Source organism: Gopherus flavomarginatus, chromosome 16 (genome assembly GCF_025201925.1).
Source record: "Gopherus flavomarginatus isolate rGopFla2 chromosome 16, rGopFla2.mat.asm, whole genome shotgun sequence".
Lineage (NCBI taxonomy): Eukaryota > Metazoa > Chordata > Testudines > Testudinidae > Gopherus > Gopherus flavomarginatus.
The window spans coordinates 24685239-24706106 of NC_066632.1; the positions used below are offsets into that span (position 1 = coordinate 24685239).

General features: G+C 47.7%; 1 protein-coding gene across 18 annotated transcripts in view; it reads left to right on the forward strand.

The window, feature by feature from the left end:
* Nucleotides 1-20868, forward strand: part of R3HDM2 (R3H domain containing 2) — a 114313-nt gene that overhangs the window by 39117 nt on the left and 54328 nt on the right. Inside the window, exon 1 of one of the 18 annotated variants that reach the window (XM_050925399.1) lies at nt 12037-12184. The exons of 14 other annotated variants lie outside the window; for them this stretch is intronic. Coding sequence is in view for 1 of the 4 variants with exons in the window: in XM_050925394.1 (XP_050781351.1) it covers nt 19097-19098 (2 nt within the window). In the remaining 3 variants the exon portion in view is untranslated. Of the gene's footprint in view, nt 1-12036; nt 12185-17159; nt 17309-19021; nt 19099-20868 lie in introns of those variants that run through there. 3 more of the 18 variants (XM_050925401.1, XM_050925391.1, XM_050925394.1) reach the window with 3 other exon arrangements.

A 20868-nucleotide genomic window follows, 5' to 3' on the forward strand; every position in this document is an offset into this window, starting at 1 on the left:
CCTTTCTGTCAATTTGACATTTTCACAGTTGTGGGAAGTTCTGTGGGGTGTCAGACAGTAATTATTTAATGATAAGAGATGTGGAGATTTATAACCATTTAAAACACAAGCTGTCGACAGCACGTATCAGAACGGACAAAATAAATATCCTTAAAACAAATGCTAAGAAGCTCTCAAGCAGCATTTTTCGTACTTTGCCTACCTGTACATTTGGTGATCCTGGGTGGAAATAATTTTTTTGTTGGTCTGTGTGTGTACAAGGACATTGACATTCATGGATAAAAAGCGAATCCTTGCAAACCTACACAAAGGGCCCTGTTTCAGAAGAGCTGGGACTGGATTCATTTCCCTGCTTCGCTTCAGACTCCTTGTGTGAATGTGAACAAGTCATTTAGTCTTAAATGTTGCGTGTCAGGCATGGGGCGAAAGTCTTGAAATGCTTGGGGGTGCGCGGGGTGGATTTAAGGGACTCTTACCCCATAGATATGTCTCTTTCTATTTTGCAGCTTCTGATGTAAATGTTTCCTCAGGCAGAGTGTGAGGAGACTATTTGTAATTACCAGCATCTCGAAAGGTTTTAGAGGGAAGAGTGGCTGGTCAAGAATATTTCTGTGTTGTTCACGTGGGCTCTGAGGTACGTCTACACTGCAGAAAAAAACCTGTGGCCCCGAGTCTCAGAGCCCGGGTCAGTTGACTTTGGCTGTGGGGCTAACAAATAGCTGTGTAGACGTTTGGGCTCAGGCTGGAACCTGGACTTTGGGACCCCATTAGGGTGACCAGCAGACGCGGCTCCAGGCTCCAGCACGCCAAGCGCGTGCTTGGGGCGGCATGCTGCAGGGGGTGCTCTGCCGGTCGGGAGGGTGGCAAGCAGGCAGCCTTCGGCGGCTTGCCTGTGGAGGGTCCGCTGGTCCCGCGGCTTCGGTGGAGCCAAGGGACCAGCGGACCCTCCTCAGGCACGCCTGCGGGAGGTCCACTGGAGCCACGGGACCGGCGACCGGCAGAGTGCCCACCGTGGCATGCTGCTGTGCTTGGGGCAGCGAAATGTCTAGAGCCGCCCCTGGTGACCAGATGTCCCGATTTTATAGGGACAGTCCCGATTTTGGGGTGTTTTCCTTATATAGGCCCTTATTATCCCCCACCACCACCTGTCTCGATTTTTCACACTTGCTCTCTGGTCACCCTAGACCCCATTCCCCATTGCTGAGTTTCAGAGACCGGACTCCCAACTGAATGTCAACACTGCTGGTTTGAGGCCCACAGTCCAAGCCCTGTGAGCCCGAGTCAGTTGACCTGGGCTCTGAGACACACTGTCATGGGTCTTTAACTGCAGTGTAGACGTACTATAAGGTGCTGATTCAGGAAAGCATTTTAAACATCTTAAGTTGCATGGGGCTTTAAGCATGGGCTTAAATGTAAACACCTACTTGAGTGCTTTTCTGAACAGGGCTGCCTTCCCGAATCAGACCTTACGTTTGTTCTGTTGTTCTTAAAGTAAAACAAACATCAGGAGCGCACCCCACTTGAGCTAGGGTTACTGGTGCACTGTATTTGGGAAGGGCAGAAGAGTACGAAGGATTATATTAACTTTGTAACCTTTGTAAAGGCAGGTCAGAAGGACAGTCTGCCAGCCATGACACAATACTATTTTTTAATGATTCTAAAATAATTAAAAAGATTTCTTTGTAGCACAAGACAGTAATTCATCATCCTACTCCAAGTATGTTAGAATATAAGCACGTAAGAATGGCCACACTGGGTCAGACCAAAGGCCCATCTAGCCCAGTGTCCTGTCTTCTGACAGTGGCCAATACCAGGTGCCCCAGAGGGAATTAACAGAACTCATAGACTCATAGACTCTAGGACTGGAAGGGACCTCGAGAGGTCATCGAGTCCAGTCCCCTGCCCTCATGGCAGGACCAAATACTGTCTAGACCATCCCTGATAGACATTTATCTAACCTACTCTTAAATATCTCCAGAGATGGAGATTCCACAACTTCCCTAGGCAATCTATTCCAGTGTTTAACTACCCTGACAGTTAGGAACTTTTTCCTAATGTCCAACCTAAATCTCCCTTGCTGCAGTTTAAGCCCATTGCTTCTTGTTCTATCATTGGAGGCTAAGGTGAACAAGTTTTCTCCCTCCTCCTGATGACACCCTTTTAGATACCTGAAAACTGCTATCATGTCCCCTCTCAGTCTTCTCTTTTCCAAACTAAACAAACCCAATTCCTTCAGCCTTCCTTCATAGGTCATGTTCTCAAGACCTTTAATCATTCTTGTTGCTCTTCTCTGGACCCTCTCCAATTTCTCCACAGGGAATCATCAAGTGATCCAGTATGGAATATCTGTCAAGGAGCATCAGGAACCAAACCAAACACATGTCCTAAGGGCCTTGGTTCCAGGCTGACTGGCACAGACGCCCTGTGTGACCTGTAGCGAGTCATTTAGGGTAACATTTTCAAAAGTGACAGTGCACTTAGGACCCTATTTCTTATTGAAAGTCAATGGGATTTAGTTTCCTAAGTGTTCAAGTTACTTTTGAAAATAGGACTTAGGCTCCTAAGTCGCTTAGATATTTTGAAAAGTTTTACCCGTAATCTCTGTGCTGGACTGGGGCACAAGACCTAGGCTTTGTTCCGAGCTCTGCCCCTTGTCTGCTAGGCGACCCTGGGCAAGTCTCTTCCTTCTGAGTCTCAGTTTCCCCATCTGTAAAATGGGGGTGGTGATTACTGACCTGCTTCGTGTAAAGTGTGCTGAGATCTATGGATGAAAAGTACTTGGTAAGACCTAGGTGGTGTCTTGTCTGTTTCGGCTGTAAGCTCTTGTAGGTTGGACTCTCTCTAGGGATGGGACTGTCTACACCTGAAACGCTGCAGTGCTTCAGTGTAGACACTCCGTGCGCCGACTGGAGGGGTTCTCCCATCGGCGTAGGCAATCCACCTCCCCAAGAGGCACCAGCTAAGTCGAAGGAAGAATTCTTCTGCAGCCTAGCGCTGTCTGCATCACGCGGGGGTGGATTTTTCACACCCTGAGCAATATAGTTCAGTTGACCTAATTTTCTAGTGTGGACCCAGGCTATGTGTTTGTGCAGCGCTCTGCACAGTTCGGCGTGACTTCGAAGAGTCTCTTCACGGGTGCAAGTTAAGTAAGAGAGCAGCTTAAAATCTCCTCACAGCGGTCTATAGGTTGCGCCTTCTAGGGAATGCGAGGGTTGTCAGCATTGAACCAATAATAAATGCTATAAAAAAGATTAAAATGGAGCTGTTAGAAATGCAGACCTCCCGCTGGCTTGGAGATGATGGTGGTAGAACAAAGTGATAGTCAGCTAAACCTGTCCCTAACCTACCTCTGCTTTTCCAGGGCACTCTTGGGTGATCTTTTCTACAGTAGTTATAGTGCCTGGCAGTAGAAGGGATGCTGTATCTTTAAAGCCTTCTCTGAGCCTTGCGGAGGCAGCTCCATTGAAGGATTTGAATGAGAAGGAGAGGGGGTGTGTGGCTATTGGCAGAGCTCTATGACATCCAAACAGCTGGGCTCTGCTTTGCTTCAGAGCAGCTTGTCAGAGCAATTAGCTTGCTGTAGCGGCAGCAAAGATAGCTAGCATTTCATTCAGGGGTAAGGGTTGGGGGGGCGGGAGGGCAGGAGGCTTCCAAGAAGCAGAAGTCTCCTGGCAAAATTCCTCTAGAACCGGTCCTGGCGATGAAGTCTCCGTTGAAAACGGGGAATAGATGACTTGTGGTGAGTGCAGAACCACTGGGGTGAGTTTATTTTTAGAATAAAGTCTCTGGTGAATTTGAGCTAGAGATTCAGTTCTGTAGATACAGAATATAATATTGAGAGCGTTTTAAATGATGCTGGTTTCTGTACCACTCCAGTGTGGTGAAGGAGTGTCAGGATTTCTGTTGGTTGAATGGGTTTAAATGCTTAGGTTAGTGCAGGAGTCTCTCTAGTCTCTCCCCCTTTGATGTCCCTATTCCGGGGGTTGTGAGCCAGAGCTGAGGCTTTCTCCTTCCTCCTTTTGTGATGCTGTGGATGCAGCTACAGGAAACAGGGGAATCCCCCATATACATACTGCGCTCCTCCATGTCATTAAGGAGTTCCCCACGCCGGGCTATCAAGTCTTGTTGCTTTTTGGCTGCGCATTCGTGCACCTTGCTCCTGGCAATTTCTTCTCAAGTTAAAAAGAGAAGCACCCCCCACCCGCCCCTTGCCAAATTCAATTTCAGAGGGCAGAGGGGGTTGTTTGGATTGAAGCTGCATGTTGACTATTGGGATGTGAGCAATTGACTAGCTGGCTGGCTGCGTGCCATTTGATATATTCAGGCTAAATTATGCAGTTAGATTTTCTACAGGGCTATTTCTTCCCCTCCCCACTGCTTCTGGCTAAGATTTTTCTCATCATAAATGTCTTGTTGTGTTGGGCTGGATAGTAACAGAGTCATGAGGTGTTTTTCTGCACCCCCAAACCTCTTCCAAAGAGTTGCCTTAAAATATAGGAGAAAATCCCATTCGATGGCACGCTCTCCACTTTAGAACCAGTGTTGAGAACTGGTTCTGCTGAATATGATGCACTAGCTGGGAGGGCTGGTAGCTGAATGGACCTCTTCCCCCCCCCCCCCCCCCCAAAAAAAAAAAAAAAACAACAAAAAAAAAACCCGAGGCTAGTTTGTTGGATTGTTTGTTTATTTAATTTGAAAAAGCCCCAGAATGTAGAATTGGGAGCATCACCTGGAGCTGGAGGGTCTGAAAATAGCAGCAGCATCTGCTGCTTTGAATGGTGACACTTCAGCAATCACTTAGGTTTTCAACAAGGAGGTGAGGGACTGGGATTATGTTCCCCCTCCCCAATTCCCCTTCCATTTTCAAACCCAGCTTCCGGAGCTGGCATTGCAAAGTTGCAGCTGTTTTTTCCCCCCTCTAAGCACTGGATTTTATTGCTTGATCTGTTCCATTTCTGCGTCTTTCTTTGAAAACATCCGTGGCTTGATCATTCATAGTTGCTGTGGTACCTGGTGGCTACTTAAAATGTCCAGTGGCTAAGAGCTATTTTCTGCTACAGCAGGGATAGGCAACCTATGGCACGCGTGCCAAAGGCGGCACACGAGCTGATTTTCAGTGGCACTCACACTGCCTGGGTCCTGGCCACTGGTCCGGGGGGCTCTGCATTTTAATTTAATTTTAAATGAAGCTTCTTAAACATTTTAAAAACCTTATTTACTTTACATATGACAATAGTTTAGTTATATATTATAGACTCATAGAAAGAGACCTTCTAAAAACGTTAAAATGTATGACTGGCACGCGGACCCTTAACTCAGAGTGAATGAATGGACACTCGGCCCAGCACTTCTGAAAGGTGCCGACCCCTGTGCTACAGTGTTATGAAGGGGAGAGGTTTGGGGATGAGCAGGTGCTGGAGCCTAGACCCTTTTTTCCACAGAAGTTCCCCAGTGGCTGGCACACTTCGTATGGTGCTTAAACAGCATGAAGGTTTTAACAACGGTGGTTAACTCAACCCCGAGCCTGTTGTTCCAGTATAATCCCCTAATTGAAAGCTATCCAGGCATCTGCTGCAGTGTTGCCGCTATGAAGTTTGGCCTTCAGTCTGTGTTGTTCTGTCGTTTGCATCTTCCCATTCACTAGCTGGTAAGAAGTCAGTGAACTTTTGCTCAGAGTAAGTGCTGTAGAAGTATTGGTACGTAGAAGCTCGGCTGGTTCTTTTTGCCACTTGTCTTTACCTTGCTGAGGTTAGAGTTCCAGTTGGCGCAGACATGGCACATGAAAGCCTGCTCGGTTCTCAAGGAGGAAGGGGTTAAAATCTGTATTAACTCTTAGACACCCTTCTCCCTTTCCCGAAACGAGCTGCCAACCTGGCGTTTGCAAGCATCTTTCTAGCTGGCATGGTCTGTTTCTGTTGTTGGTTCGGATGCGGGGAATTCTGCTTGGGGCTGTCTGACAGAGATAGGATGCTTGGCGGAGGGAACTGTGCCAGGGATTGACATTCCAGCCTTGGAAGGGTTAAAGAAATCCCAATGCAGAGCCGAGCTGGTTTAGTGAATCTTGACACTGTAGAAAGTAGGTGGATAATTTCTTTCTAGCTTTTCAGGAAACCCCTGTGGTGGACAACCCTCATTAATCCCTGCTCTGACGTCAGGGATGGCAGTTCCCCTGTCTGTGAGCAAGCACAGTGATAGCCAGTGATGGGGAAGGAGAATTGGTGTGATATGGAGAGCAGAGGTACTCCCTTTAAAGAGATCTGTCCTGAGCCACGACCCAGGGAGGAGCTGGCTACGGATATTTACAGCTTCCACACTTAGAGGAAACCTTGGTCCTTCCTCATTGATGTCCATCTTAATTATCCTTTTTTTTTTTTTTAAACTGTCTCCCCCTAAAACCAAGACTTTAGATCAAGCGAGGGGTGGGGGAGGAGCTCTCACTCCCAAATCGCTGTGTGCTTTAGGAGAAGACCTTATAACCCCACTAATAGAATATGATTTAAATACCTCTTTCTGTCGTCATTTAAACCCATCTTCTTTTGGCTACTCTCTTGTTGCCTCTGCTTGCTGAATGCGGTTCCCTTCACTTTGTCTGTCTGGTCTGTGTAGCTCGTAAGGTCTTTTGGGGCAGGGACGGCGAGTGTCGCTCTGTTTGTGCAGGGTCTAGCGCAGTGGAGTCCTCGATCTCTCATAGTCACGGCCACCATAACAATCATGTTTTCTAAGCAACTAGCCTTAAGCTTCAGTGGCTGCTGACTAGTACTGGGGACTGTGTCTGTCCCCCATGCCGTCCTCTCCCCGTCTAAAAGGAGGGGAAGTGTTACCCATCCATTGGTTTGTACAGGGCCTAGTGCCGTGGGGTCTTGGTCCGTGACTGGGGATCTCACGTGGTGCTGTGGTATTACAAATAATAACTGCAAAGTGCTTTGAGCTCCTTGCATGAAAAGTGCTATAGATGGCAAAGAATTTATTAAATCCCAGACAGATCTGGCATCTCAGAGGGGAGAAAAAATTCAAAGCACCTGAGACATTAGGAGTTTAAAATGAATCGAAAGTGTCCCGTAGCCCTAGTGCCGATCAGTCCCGTGGTGGGTGCAGTATAAGGAGCTGCTGCAGTTTGTTGTGTTATGACCTGGGAAGCAGAACTGTCTTCTCTCAAGTGTCTATGCGCTCCGCTTTGACAGCAAGTGAAATCTATGTCATGTCGCTGGCTAACAGGTATCTTTTCGGAATGGATTTTCAGCAGGGATGTTACTGGTCAGGCTTATGCATAGCTGTGAGTCCACCCTCACCCCACCATGTTAAGTAGCTCATGGTTTGTGGTGCTTAAGACAAAATGCACTTGGGGGGCCCAGTGGGAGAGGTTATCAAACAAAGCACCCAAATCGTACTGGCTTTTATTGGGAGTGAGATGCTTGACTGGTCGGATGTGCTTGTGAAAATCTCGTCCGTGCCACAGTTTAATGAGTCTAACAGTTTTGAGCACTAAAAGTGAAGGGAGCACCGTATTTGTGTGGAGCGCAGGTATCTTGGGGACTAATACAAGGGACGTTTGAGAGGCTGGTCTGTAGGTATCTCAGGCAATTTGGAGCCTGGAGAGCTGGGCGCTCGGAATGCATCACAGCTGATCCTGTATCCCAGCTACCTCTTTTGCATGCGAATCTTCCTACCACTCGTGCTATAAATCAAAGATACAAGTTTGGAAATGGGATTTCCCTGTCAGCTCATCCCCTCCCTTTGATCTCACAGCCGGATTCAGTGACGACAGCCATTTCCACTGAGACAGGCTGTGATGTCCTCGGGATGGGGTGAGCAGAGCGGTGTGAGCTCGACTGTGGCAGTAGCAGGAAAGGGAACACAGATATGAGGGGATGAGTAAATTGCCTTGTATGTGCCAGGTTGTTTTATTCCCTCTTTGAGCCTATTTCCTGACCTCCGTCCATCCTGCTGTGAGGGAACCAACAGGGTCTGCTAAGAGGGAGTTTGCGTCTGGCTCTGCTTTTCATTGAGGCTCTGGTTTAAAGTCAGGTTTGATGTTAAGTTTCTGGATGTTTATTTCTTGTTGTTGCTCAGTACTTAATAAAGGAAGGTGTTTCACGGCTCTGGAAGAATCCAGGTGCTTTGAAATCTGTGACTGAGCCAGTACAAGCTGCTGTGCTTTGGTAGAAGAGCTTTATTGTTCAGAGGCCTATATTTAAATGGCACTTTGTCAAGCTAAATACTGTGTTCACACTTGAGACCATTTTAGGCATCAGAAGGTAGATGTTATCCCTGCATTATTCATGGAGGTTTATAAGGTACAAATTCAGCCTGGAGATAAGTCGCTTCCCTGCCCCACCCTAAAACATTGTGGGGGCAAAGCTAGCCATACTGCAGTTAGGCTTAAAATGTGCACCAGCCTCATTTCCCTAGGACCAGATCCTGACCTGGCTTTCGGGATGTAAGTTGCACCTTCTGAAGTGAACAAGAAAGGCAGTGCAATGGATCAGTGTTTGCCTGACGACCCAGACCATGCACGGGTTGGGGAGCAGCACACTCCTTCCTTAAGGGAGGAAACACAGGGACACCCCCCACTCTGGCCACTGCAGGAGCTGCAGACTTCTCAATGGGGACCGCCTGCCAGCCCTAGCCTTCCATCTGGGGCTGTGGGAAGAAAAACGGGAGATGCTGGCCGACCTTCTCCCCTCACACATGAGCGAGAACGGCAGAGGTGTCGTTTTATTGTGAGTTTGGCTGAGTTTCCATCTGCTAAAAGCCAGGCTCGGGCTCTGGTTCTGAGGCATGGAAATGGCTCGACCTGTCATTGTCGGCCATCTCACTCTCGAATGCTGCCTCGCTGCAATGTCCTCTCCTCTCCCACAGGCGGGTTAGCACGGCAGTGGCCATTTTCAGGCATGCGACAGGATGGATAGTACACGTCTTAATCCCATCGAAATAATAATCTTGCACTGACATAGCACCTTCTCCCATCTAGCAGGATCTCCCAAACACTTTGCGAGATCAGAACATAAGAATGGCCATACTGGATCCGACCAGTGGTCCATCTCGCCCAATATCCTGTCTCTGGCCATGGCCTTTGCCAGATGCTTAAGAGGGAATGAACAAAACAAGGCAATTTATTGAGTGATCCATCCCTCAACATCCAGTCCCAGCTTCTGGCAGCCAGAGGTTTAGGGACACCGAGAACATGGGGTTGCGCCTCTGACCATCTTGGCTATTAGCCATTGATGGTCCTATCCCCCATGAACTGATCTAATTCTTTTGTGAAACCAGTTATACTTTTGGCCTTCACAGTGTCCCTCAGCAGTGAGTTCCACAGGTTAACTGTGCGTTGTGTGATGGACTTCCTTGTGCTTATTTAAAACCTGCTGCCTATTCATTTCTTTGGCTGACCCCTGGTTCCTATGTTATCTGAGGGATAAATAATGCTACCTTCTACATTTCTCCACCGCATTCATGATTTGATAGACCTCTATCGTATCGCCCTTCAGCTGTATCTCTTCTAATATGAACAGTTCCTGTCTTTTTAATCTCTCTTCATATGGAAGCTGTTCCATGCCTCTAATCATTTTTGCTGCTCTTCTATGTACTTTTCCCAGCTCTAATGTGTCTTTTTTGAGAGGGGTCGACCAAAACTGCGCGCAGTATTCAAGGTGTGGGATTTGTATAGTGGCATTGTGATATTTTCTGTCTTATTCCCTACCCCCTTCCTAATGGTTCCTAACATTCTGTTAGATTTTTTTGATTGCAGTTGCACACTGAGGAGATGTTTTTAAAGAAATACCCACAATTACTCCAAGATCTCTGTCTTGAGAGAGAACTCATTTAGGCCCCGTCTTTTGTATGTGTATTGAGGTAATATTCTCCAATGTGCATTACTTTGCACTTACCGACACTGAATTTCATCTGCCATTGTGGTGCCCAGTCACCCAGTTTTGTGAGATCCCTTTGTAGCGCTTCACAGGCTGCTTTGGATTTAACAGGTTTGAGTAATTTTGTATCATCTGCAAATTTTGCCGCCTCACTGTTTGCCCCTTTTTCCAGATCGTTTATGAATATGTTGAACAGCGCTGGTCCCAGTACAGATCCTTGGAGGATCCTGCTACTTACCTCTCTCCTTTGTAAAAACTGACCGTTTATTCGTACCCTTTGTTTCCTGTCTTTTAACCAGTTACTGATCCATGGGAGGACCTCCCCTCTGTCCCATGTTTCCTTACTTTGCTTAAGAGCCTTTGGGGAGGGACCTTGTCACAGGCTTTCAGATAGTCCAAGTACTCTGTATCCAGTGGCTCACCCTTTTCCACATGTTCATTGACGCTCTCAAAGAATTCTAATAGGTTGGTGAGGCACGAGTTCCCTTTACAAAAGCCGTATTGGCTTTTCCTCACCACATCACGTTCATCTGTGGGTCGGATAATTCTGTTCTTTACTGTAGTTTCAACTGGTTTGCTTGGTACTGAAGAGAGTCTAACCTGCCTGTAATTGCCACCATCGCCTTTTACTTTTTTGTAAAAATCGGCATCACATTCGCTATCTGCCAAAGGTTGCTTGAAGCAATAGACCACATAGCACAGGAGTTCTGCAGTTTCACATTTGAGTTCTTGCAGAACTCTCGGGTGAATCCCATCTGGTCCGGGTGACTTATTCCTGTTTAATTTATCAAACCCTCCTCTACTGACACCTCAATCTGGGACCGTTCCTCAGATTTGCCACCGAAAAGGAATGGCTCAGGTGTGGGAATCTCCCTCACATCCTCAGCCATGAAGGCCCAGCAAATGAATTCACTTAGTTTCTCCGCAACAGCCTCGTCTTTCTTGAGTGCTCCTTTAGCATCTTGATCGTCCCACTGGTTGTTTGGCCGGCTTCCTGCTTCTAATGTACTTGGGGAAAAAAAAAGTTTTGCTCTTAGTTTGTGTGTCTTTTGCTAGTTGCTCTTCAAAAAAAATTTTGGCCTCCCTAATTATACTTGAGTTGCCAGAGCTTAAGGTCCTTTCTGTTTTCCTCAGTAGGGTTTGACTTCCAGTATTCAAAGGATGTCTTTTTGTCTGCAGCCACCTCTTTACTCTGTTGAGCCATGATAGAATTTTTAGGTTCCATGCAGCTTGTAGGTATTTCCCTCTTGTGATTGCTCCTTTAAATTTCTCTTTAACTGGCTTCCTCAGTTTTGTGCCGTTCCCCTTTTTGAAGTGAAATGCTACTGTGGTGGGTTCTTCTGGTATTTTCCCCCTGTACAGGGATGTTAAATTTAATTTCATTATGGTCGTGATCACTGAACGGTTCAGCTACATTCACCTCCTATGCGCCACTTAGGACTAAATCAAGAACTGCCTCTCCCCTTGTGCGTTCCAGAGGTGGCTGCTCCAAGAAGCAGTGTCTAGAAATTCTCTTCTGCATCCTGTTCTGAGGTGACATTTTCCCAGTCAACTGGGTGATAGTTGAAATCTCCCATTACTACTGGATGCCTGTTTTTGTAGCCTCTCTAATCTCCCTGAGCATTTCAGAATCACTGTCACCATCCTGGTCAGGTGGTCAGCAGAACACTCCTATTGCCGCACTCGAATTATTCAAGCAGGGGATTTCTGTCCATAGAAGTTCTGTGGCACAGTTTGATCCATTTAAGATTTTTACTATATTTTACTCTATGACCATAAGAACATAAGTGATCTCTCTCCTGCCATCCATCTCCATCCTCTGCTTTCTTTCACAGGTAGTGTCACTCCCCCACCCGGGCAATCTGCTCTGTCATTCCTATATATATTGTACCCTGGTGTTATCATCTCCCATTGATTATCATTGTTCCACCAAGTTTTTGTGAAGCCTGTTTTATCAATATCCTCATTTAATACGAGGCACTCGGGTTCACCCATCTTAGCATTTTGACTTTTTGCATTTGTATACAAGCATTTAGGAAAGTTGTCAATATGTAGTTATCTGCCTTGATGTGATGTAATTGAATGGTACTCTTGTTTGATTGTTTCTCTTCAGTTCCTACCTGTACTTTACCAACCTCTATTCTTTCCTGTTTACTAGGCTGTAGCGTATCCCTTGAATAAATCCTTCCCTGACGGATGTGTCTGTCCAAACCATGTGCTTCTTCGCTCCTGTCGTCTTTTCTCCAGCCCTTAGTTTAAAAACAAAGATATTCAAGGGAATTGTCTTGCCACTGACATGCAGCCCCCTCTGGAAGGTAAGCTGGCTGCTGGGTGCAGGTGGACGCAATGACCGTTCGGGACAGGAAGTGACAAAGGAGCCAGCATTGAGCTGAAAACTGCAGAGGAACAAGAATGGAGTTGCAGAATTTGGAATTTTACACCCTGTGAAAAGCACCATGGGAACTCGTATGACTTCATGCGCTCAGATCCTTGAGTCTGTCTTAGTGTTCAGATAGCAGTGATGAACACGAGAGAAAAACTTAGATCAATAGCTGAAGGTCGACAGCTCCAGCAGCCTCCCACACCATGTGGGGTTCTGCGGTTTTGCACAGTGTTATCAGTGATAAAATGGATAATGCTGACCCAAAGGGAGGAGCACCTCCACCTTTCCCTACAGAGCTTCTGCCTGCCTAAGGGTGGGGAGAGGTCCCATCCACGTGCCGTCCAAGCCTGACACTGCTTGTCTTGTGAGGGCTGATGAGTTTGCAGCTTGAGATGGCTTGGCTGCTTTTCTGCATGCTCCCTGTATGCCTCGCGTTTTTATGAGTTGACCGTGAAATGAACAGCCGCAGTAACCCATGTCTAAGGGTACGTCTACACAGCAAAAAAAGACCCATGGCAGCGAGTCTCAGAGCCCAGGTCAGCAGGCTCTGGCTCACGGGGCTTGCATTACAGGGCTACAAAGAGCAGTGTAGACCTTTCCGCTAGGTCTGGAGCCTGGGCTCTGAAACCTGATGAGAAGGTGGGTCTGAATGCCCAGGGACCAGCCCGAGCTGAAACATCTACACTGCTATTTTTAGCCCTGTAGCATGAGTCTGAATCAGTTGACCCAGGCACTGAGATTTGCTGAGGTGGATCTTTTATGCAGTGTAGACGTACTTTAAATAGCTTTGAAAAATATTTGTTTTGTGGCAATGAAGGTAACGATTCAGTACATGCATTGTATACTTGCTGCTGTTTATTTTCCAGCAAGGGAATAATCGTTATTATATATTTATACAGCTCCTAAAAGGATAAGGTATTTTGCACACCTGTGAGACTTGATTCCTGCTCTGGGGAGTTTGCTCATCTCTGTTTTAAAATATCCTTTTGAAAACACGTGTAGGTCCAGGAGCCGTGGTTTGTGCCAAGCTCCCCAGCCACTTCCTCAGAAGCTTTTACAATTCGCAGGATGACAGACTCTGAACAAGTGCAATAGCGAGTAACTTGGTTAAACTGTTGTTCCATCCGATACGTGGTTGGCTGTGAATTGATGGGCTACCAAATGTTGACATTCATTAGCCCACAGGACAACTATGCTCAATATTTATTGGTTCCCCCTTGTGCTCAAGTACCAAACCCCTTTATGGTTGAGGCCCAGTTGATGTCTGTGTATCGCAAGAAGAGTCTTTTAGCAGTCGTGCTGCTGGGAATGTCAGAGTATGGATTACATGAGCAGCAAGTTGACATCCGTCCTGATTCTTAGTGCTTGTATTGATCCAGGTAACAGAAATAGTTTATTTTCACAAAATTACATCACTTGAGTTATTCCAAGTAATACAAACCCACGTGTTTAACACGTAACCAGGAAGAGCCATCATGGCAATAATTTTGGCACTTCCCATAATGCACCTCATCCCTGGTTGTTGTGCTAATTAATTAAACAGGCAATTTACAGCTGTGGAAGAGGACCGCCCTGTGGGGCATAGTCAGACTATCCGGACGAGCGACTGCTCTGTCCTCTCTCCCCAGAGTAATGTTATCACAGCTCATCTCTTCTGCCTCAGTACGTAATCTGTACAAAGATGGATTCAAGATATGCCCCAGCTTGCTAGATGAAAGGAAGCAGGGCTCTGCTTAATGTAACTGTGCAGCTGTAACATTTTTGTAGGGGCTTGGAGGTTGAGCCTTATGCATTCTGTCAGCCAGTCACTTCAGATTAACTCTTCGTGGGTGGAAAGACACTGAATTTCCTGGTACAGAATGAAGTCCTGGGAGGGGAGATTGCTGACAACCCTGGGTATTGAAGGGTTAAATGCTGGTAAGCATCCCTAGATGGGGGGCCTAGCCACCACATAGTTGGCTGGAGGCTGGTTTCTCTGTTACCCATGCAGTGTGTAATGCCTTTGTGGCCGTCCAGTAATTTGGGAGTCGGATGTCCTACGTGTTACACAAAGGAACACAGCCATTAGAAATGAACATGTCCGCTTGGGTCACATCTAGCTCCCCATTGCTTCCTGCCCTCTCCGCAGTGTAAGCAGCAAATGTAGGGTCTGTAGAGGGGCCAGTGGGGCTGCTTTGCTCAGATGGAGGCTTTGTGCTAAAGAGGAGCAAGGCCTACATTGTGTAAATAAATAAGATTTCCCCAGCATTTCCCCCATCCACGGTAGGATCATTTGTGAGAAAGATGGAACAGTGGAACTTTAGATATGTAAAGTCTCGTGAGTGCTACCCTTTGATGAAGGGGACGGAGAAACTACAGTTGGGGAATAGGAAATCTGATCCCCAATACACTCGCATGATATCTAACTTATGGCTCCTCTCGGTGGATACTGAGAACCTATTGACTTCTCATGGAAAGCTTAAATCTCTTCCTAGATGTCTTAGATCAGCTGTGTTTCCCATCCCTCACTTGTGATTTCTATAGGCACTTATATAACAGGCCGTCCTTCACCCCCTGCGGCTCATTCTGCCACCTGAAGCCGTAACCCTCTGCAGTATAATTTCCAGAGTATCCACCTTTGTTGTCATGGGGCACATTAAGACTTAAAGCGATGATTAAGTAACAGGACCTGTGCCATGGAGGACATCTGGCCTCCACCTTTTTACCGGGCACATGAGCTCTTAAAGAAAGAGCTCGTTTTCAAACATCTATAAAAGAACAAGGAGAGGGGTTCAGGAGATCTGGAGGGGAAGAAGTGGAGAAAATCCTGTCTGTCACCAAATAGGTCATTTTTCCAAAGCTTTGCACTGAGACAGCCGGGGCGTTTGCCTTCTTTCAGAATGATGCTCGGAAGCTTTCTAATATAGTGGGATATTCTTCCTTCATCCAACCCCACTCCCTGTTGGTGGAAATTCTCCTTTCTTTTTAAGGAAGGAAGACGGGCGGATGGTACAGAAAAGGCGTCTTATAAGGGCACTTCTCTCATGAGCTTTCAAGCTCTTGCTTCAGTAGTTTCCTGGTATGTTGTGCTGCCCAAATAAGGCTTGATTTGTACAGAGGGCTGGGGTGAGCCCTTTACGATCGGGTGCCACAGCCGCCCGAGGACAGCGCTTCTCCAGAACAGCCTCTTGATGCATATTCTAGTTGAGTTTTACCACATTGAAAGCTTTACCAGTGGCTGCAATGTGGGGAAACTGAAAATTCCCAAATGCAGTGTAATAGTGCTAATATTGCTGTTGCTAAACCCAGCTTTCAGTGGCGGGCAGCACATTCGCCAGTGGAACAGATGCTTTTCCAGGGCCTCAGATTTGCAGCGTGCTGTGGGTCTCTCTGCTGCCGCCTCCTTCCTGTGCAAACTGTTACATGACAGACATTTGCAGCAGTTTCTGTTTGTGTTTTTTTTTTAAAACAGCTAAATAAAAAGAACTTGTCGAGTTGCTCATGGTGATAGAGCCTGTTGCTATGGAGCCGTGCTTCAGATTGGCCGACCCGGAGGCCAATGAGCAAGCAGAACGGGAGAATGTCGTCATTTAACCTTGCAGGGTGTATTTATTCAGTGATATGCGACATTAATACCAAAGCCTTATATAGAGCTATGAAATAACATACTGGGGCAAAGGAGGAGATTTTTTCCCTCTCTCTTGTCTCTCTTAAGGTTGTTTGGAGGTTTTTGGTTTTTTTTTCCTCATTGCAGTTGGGCATCAGTTTCCCTAGCAGAGCTGCCTTTGGATGAACAAACTCTTACAGCCCGACTGGTCAGGCTTCAGAACCAACTTTTTGATTGCCTGCTTGCTTGGGCTGGCATGTGTGCATAAGCTGCTGGCGTGTGGGTTGCATATTTCTGAGCATTTTTGCTCTTCCAAAAGAATGGCTGGCTCTGTTTTATTTCCAAGTATCCTGTTTTAAAGGGATTTTTTTTTAATTTCCTGGTTACCCAAAGCAGCTATTCTTACAGAAGTATCAGGCTTTCTCCTTGGCATCTGGTGGCTACAGTCCTGTCTGTCCTGGGAACAAAATTTTCCTATCACGCAGCCAGCCATGTAGGCTAGGTTTGGGTGTGAAGAATAGGCCCTGCTAGTCTGTAACGGGACTGTGAAGGCAAAAATAATTACAAGAGTAACACAGAAGAGAAATGGGAGTTAAAAGCCCTGGAAAGATCCCTCCACCCCCTGCCACCACATGTTAAGATCTACTTGATCCTTTGAAAATAATAACTGGCTAATCTTGTGCGCATGAGTTTAGTTTTTGAAACCTGGTTGAGCATGGCTTTGAAACCGTGCATGCAGGAGAAGTGTGCTGAATGGCCTGGCCAGCTTACTGCATTGGCCCTAAAGCAATGGAGAATCCAAGATGCCGTACTCCAGAGCAGAGGGACATTCCATGGTTAAGGGGACAAGTCCTACTTTCCGTCGGGCTTCTTATCTTCCTGCAGTGGAGTCCCTGCTGTCTGGTTTCCAGCAGGTGCAAAATGCTGCCACCTTTCCTCTCTCATACACCCAGAAAACATGAGCGCCTTCCTCTCAGATTGCTTCACTGGCTTCCCATTCGTTTCAGGATCCTGTCAACGCGGTCTTGTTTTAAACACACCTCCCTGGGGCCTTTCCCAGCCAGTCCCATGGCTCCCATCTCTGGACCTGTATCCGACGTCTGACATCAAGCCGTCTCTCTATTCTTTTCTGCAGCCTGGATGTGAGAGCCTTCTCCTTTGCCGCTTCCTGCTGTGTCTCTGCCTGAACTGTGCCTTTTTCTCCATCTCCTTTGGCAATGTTTCGCCCCTGCAGCTCTTGATTCCTCTTTGCGTTTGCTCTGGAAAGCGTTGAAGGCTGTTGGACAGACGCAACATGCAGAAGCAGGATTGCACTGAACAGTTCGGTATTCGATGCTGTAAACGGAAATCTGCTGCAATATCGGAGTTCCCTAAAATCCCCCTAGCACCACGTTCTTGGCCCGGGACAAGGAAACCAGGCAAATTTCCAACCATGGAGTAACTTACAGGATCTGATGTGAACCCGTCACTGTAAGTCCAGTAAGAAACAAGTCTAACCGATCCCACTTACATGTGATCTCCCGCCACTCCCTGCAAACTGGGCCCCTCCAAACTAGTAAATGCTGAAGTACTTGTTTCTGATTCACAGCCTTTCCACCCTGGTTTAATGTTCAGAGCAAGGGGCTGGGAGAGCCTGGCTCTGTCACTGACTTGCTGTGTGACAGTGTGAGGGAAGTCATGTGACTTCTGTGCCTCAGTTTCCCCACATGTTAAATGAGAATCAGAGTGGGGAGGTGGTTCTTTGGCATGGATTGAATGTAGTTTATTGGCGTTCGCAAAGTGCTCAGCGAACCCCTGGTGAGCAGCAGCAGGGACCGGCGGGACATGGCTAACTGTAAGAGGGATGGAGTTTATTGCTGTCTTAGGGAGGGGGGCAGTACCTGCAGATGTGCACCTCCCCCACCCCAAACAGGCATGTATGAAGGACCGTGCTGCTGCCTTAGCTGGCCTGCTTACCCTGCCAGCTCCCAAAACCAAACTGAAAATTTGACAGCAGCTCCCTTTCCTTCTGCTGCTCATTGTTTTCTCTCCTGACCCAGATTTTGTGGCTTCCCTGATGATGTATCTACGTAATCATTTCATCCCTTGTGAGGAGCAGCTCAGCACCGCCCCTCCCACTCCTCCCTGCTCCCCATCCCGCCCCCAGCCCTGCAAACTTTCACTTTCTCCGCAAGTCGCCGGTTGTCACAGCGGATCATGTCAGCCACCTCCTACGCTGCCTCCCACGCGTGTCCTGGGGGAGCGGGGCTGATTCATTCACACAGAAAGGAAACCTCTTCTACAAGAGCCTTTAATGAGAAGCACCAGCAGAACACAATGTCTCTGATTTGAATCTGCATGCAGAGGAGAGATGCTAGAGGACGCGGGTTTTGGGGTGGAGGTTGGGTTTTTTGGTATAGTTAATGGCTATAAACATGCGGATCTTTTGTGAATGAGACGTATGTCGCAGACTCCCTCCTCCCTCTGATACAAGTGGGCCAAGATTCCTCCCCTTTGTCCTTCACCTGAATACAGTGCTGGTGGAGGGGAGACGGTTCTGTTGCAGTGGGGTGACTTTTGCAGACTATTTGCTTGCATATTTAAGTGCAGATGTTTCCCCTGGGAAATAAAGTGCCAGGCTACAGAATATCCAGCCAAGCTGCCCAGGGGGTCTTCTTTTGCCACTGCAGAGCCCTGACCTCTAAACTGCCTCTACGGATCAAAGAGCCACTCTCTCCCTGCTTTTTTTCCAGCTCAAGAATGCTGACTGTGCAGCCCAGTGCTCCGGAGGTGCTGTGCTTGGTTCCTAGGTGTGCGCGACCCCAACAGAATTCCAGCTCCTGTGGAAGGATATTGAGCTTGGAAAGCAAATAACATCAAAGCATAGTTGGTGGAAGGAGGGGCTCTGGCTGAGCTGGGCTTGGCCCCTCCAACAATACGTCCTGTGACAGCACAGCTCGCCTGGCATAGCCGTCGCTTTGGAGACCCATTCTGTTCTTTTGAGCAAATGCCCTTGGTCTGTTGGAACCTTCCAGCAGGAGGAAAACACCTCAGGGAATCACCCCCCCCGCCCCCTCCTCCCCGATCTCCTCCAGATGACACCTGCCAAAGGAAGCTGGGGTCAGACTGTTGTACTCCTTGGTGTGATTGGCTGCGGAGTGTTACCAATCCATCCTATGCAAAGAGTTGTCTCTTTAATACTCGTAGATAACAGCAGGCCTCACCTCCAGCCTGTGCCCCTCGTGGGAAGGTCAGACCTGAACGGCTTCTCATGGACACATGTGAGTTGTGTGCAGGTCCCTGAGCTGGGAGCCTGCAGTACGTTTTTCAGATCGCTCTCAGACCCTCTTCTGCCTCAGCCTGCGGTAGTGGCTGTTCGCTGGCCGGAACGACAGATTGCGCCCGAGAGCTTTTCAGCAGGCTGAGAATTGATCGCCTGGGCTGTGCAGAGCTGGTGCCAGCTCGCTGGCTGCAGGGGGCACGGCATTAGACGTGCTGGGATCTCTGTTAGTGACTTATTCCAGTGCTGTCTCTCAGTGAGGAGAGAACCTTAGCTGAACTCGGGAATCCTCACTTTGCCACTCTTTGGCACGCTGCCTAGAAAGTTGCTTATGGAATTGCTGGTGGTTTTTTGTCGCCTTTCTGCTTCGAAATGAACCCTACCACAACAAGGCAGTGGCCTCTGGGACTGTTTACTTTCTCGGCAATCACAGGTGCGTTGGCTCTCCCCTCAGCATCCCCTTAGTGCCCTCATAACATCCAGAGCCACAGATGAGACATCAGCCACGTAACGTAACTGGTGATACTGTGCATGCAGCAGTCAGGATGGTTCAGTCCCTTCTGCAGCAGCCTGCCTCTCCTGCTACCTTTCTTTATTTTCCCAACAAGATGCTCCAGGGGGCCGTGAGGCATGGCAGGGACAGATCTGTGCCGGGGCAATTCTGCACTCTTGCAAAAGGCTATCAGTGAAAAGGGGGCAATTTACAGTCACTGGAAGGTTGCAACGTAACCCGACTTCTTTCTTCAAATTCAGAATTATGACACCCAAGAACCCAGAAACAGTGTGTGACAAAGCAGGCTGCTCCCTAAAACAGAGAGGCCCAATCACTCCCCTTTGCTCTAAGCTGGCTCTTTGCAGACGGACTGTGCAAACTCCCGAGACTGCAAGGAGGATCAGGAAACCCCTGGAATGTGAAGTGGTAGCTTACAGGTTTCAGCACACCCCAGTTTCGGTCATACCATTTCACTTTTGTTCCAGTATGTAGCAACTTTGATTCTGAAACTGACATGGGTACAAATCCGGGACAAGGTTGAAACTGACTTAGGACCCGACTGGAGCATGTTTGCCCTTGGTTACTTGTGGCTCACTTTGGTTCTTAAGGTCCAGCCAGAGAGCTTGGCTCTGTTTCCTTGCGGCTTTCTTGCCTTGGAGTGCTACAGAGCTCATGGCACGTGGAAGTTTTTCCTGGAATTGCACAGTCTGGAAACCACTGCCCTGGCAGCCAAGTGGATCAAGCTGGCATTTAAATCCTGTGTCTTAAAACCCCTCAAACCCTGCAATACTAATTCTTCCTCTATCCCACCCTTTGTGTGGGTGTCTCTCTGCTGCAGGCCCAGTGATTACAGGTAAACATACCCAACCTAGCTTTATGTGTCTAAAAACAGCAATGTAGATGTGGTGCTGGAGGAGCCACCCAGACCCTAGATACGCACTTGTGTTGCTGACCGCTGCAGAAGTCCCTGCTGCTGCATCTATGGGCAGGTATGTCTGCCCAAGCTGCACTGACCCTCAGATTGCAGTGGAGACAAACCCCGTGTGTACAGTGCCTAGCGCAATGTGGCCTCGACGTCAATTGGGTGCTACTATTGTACAGATAATTATTAATAAATGATACTCCTAGTTTTGCATGCAAGCCTAGAGTTTCTCTGTCAAGGTCCTAGCCTGTAATCGCATTGGAAAACCATTCCTGGAGAGCAGTTACCAGTGGTTCACAGTCAAGCTGGAAGGCCATAACAAGTGGGGTCCCTTGGTGATCAGTCCTAGGTCTGGT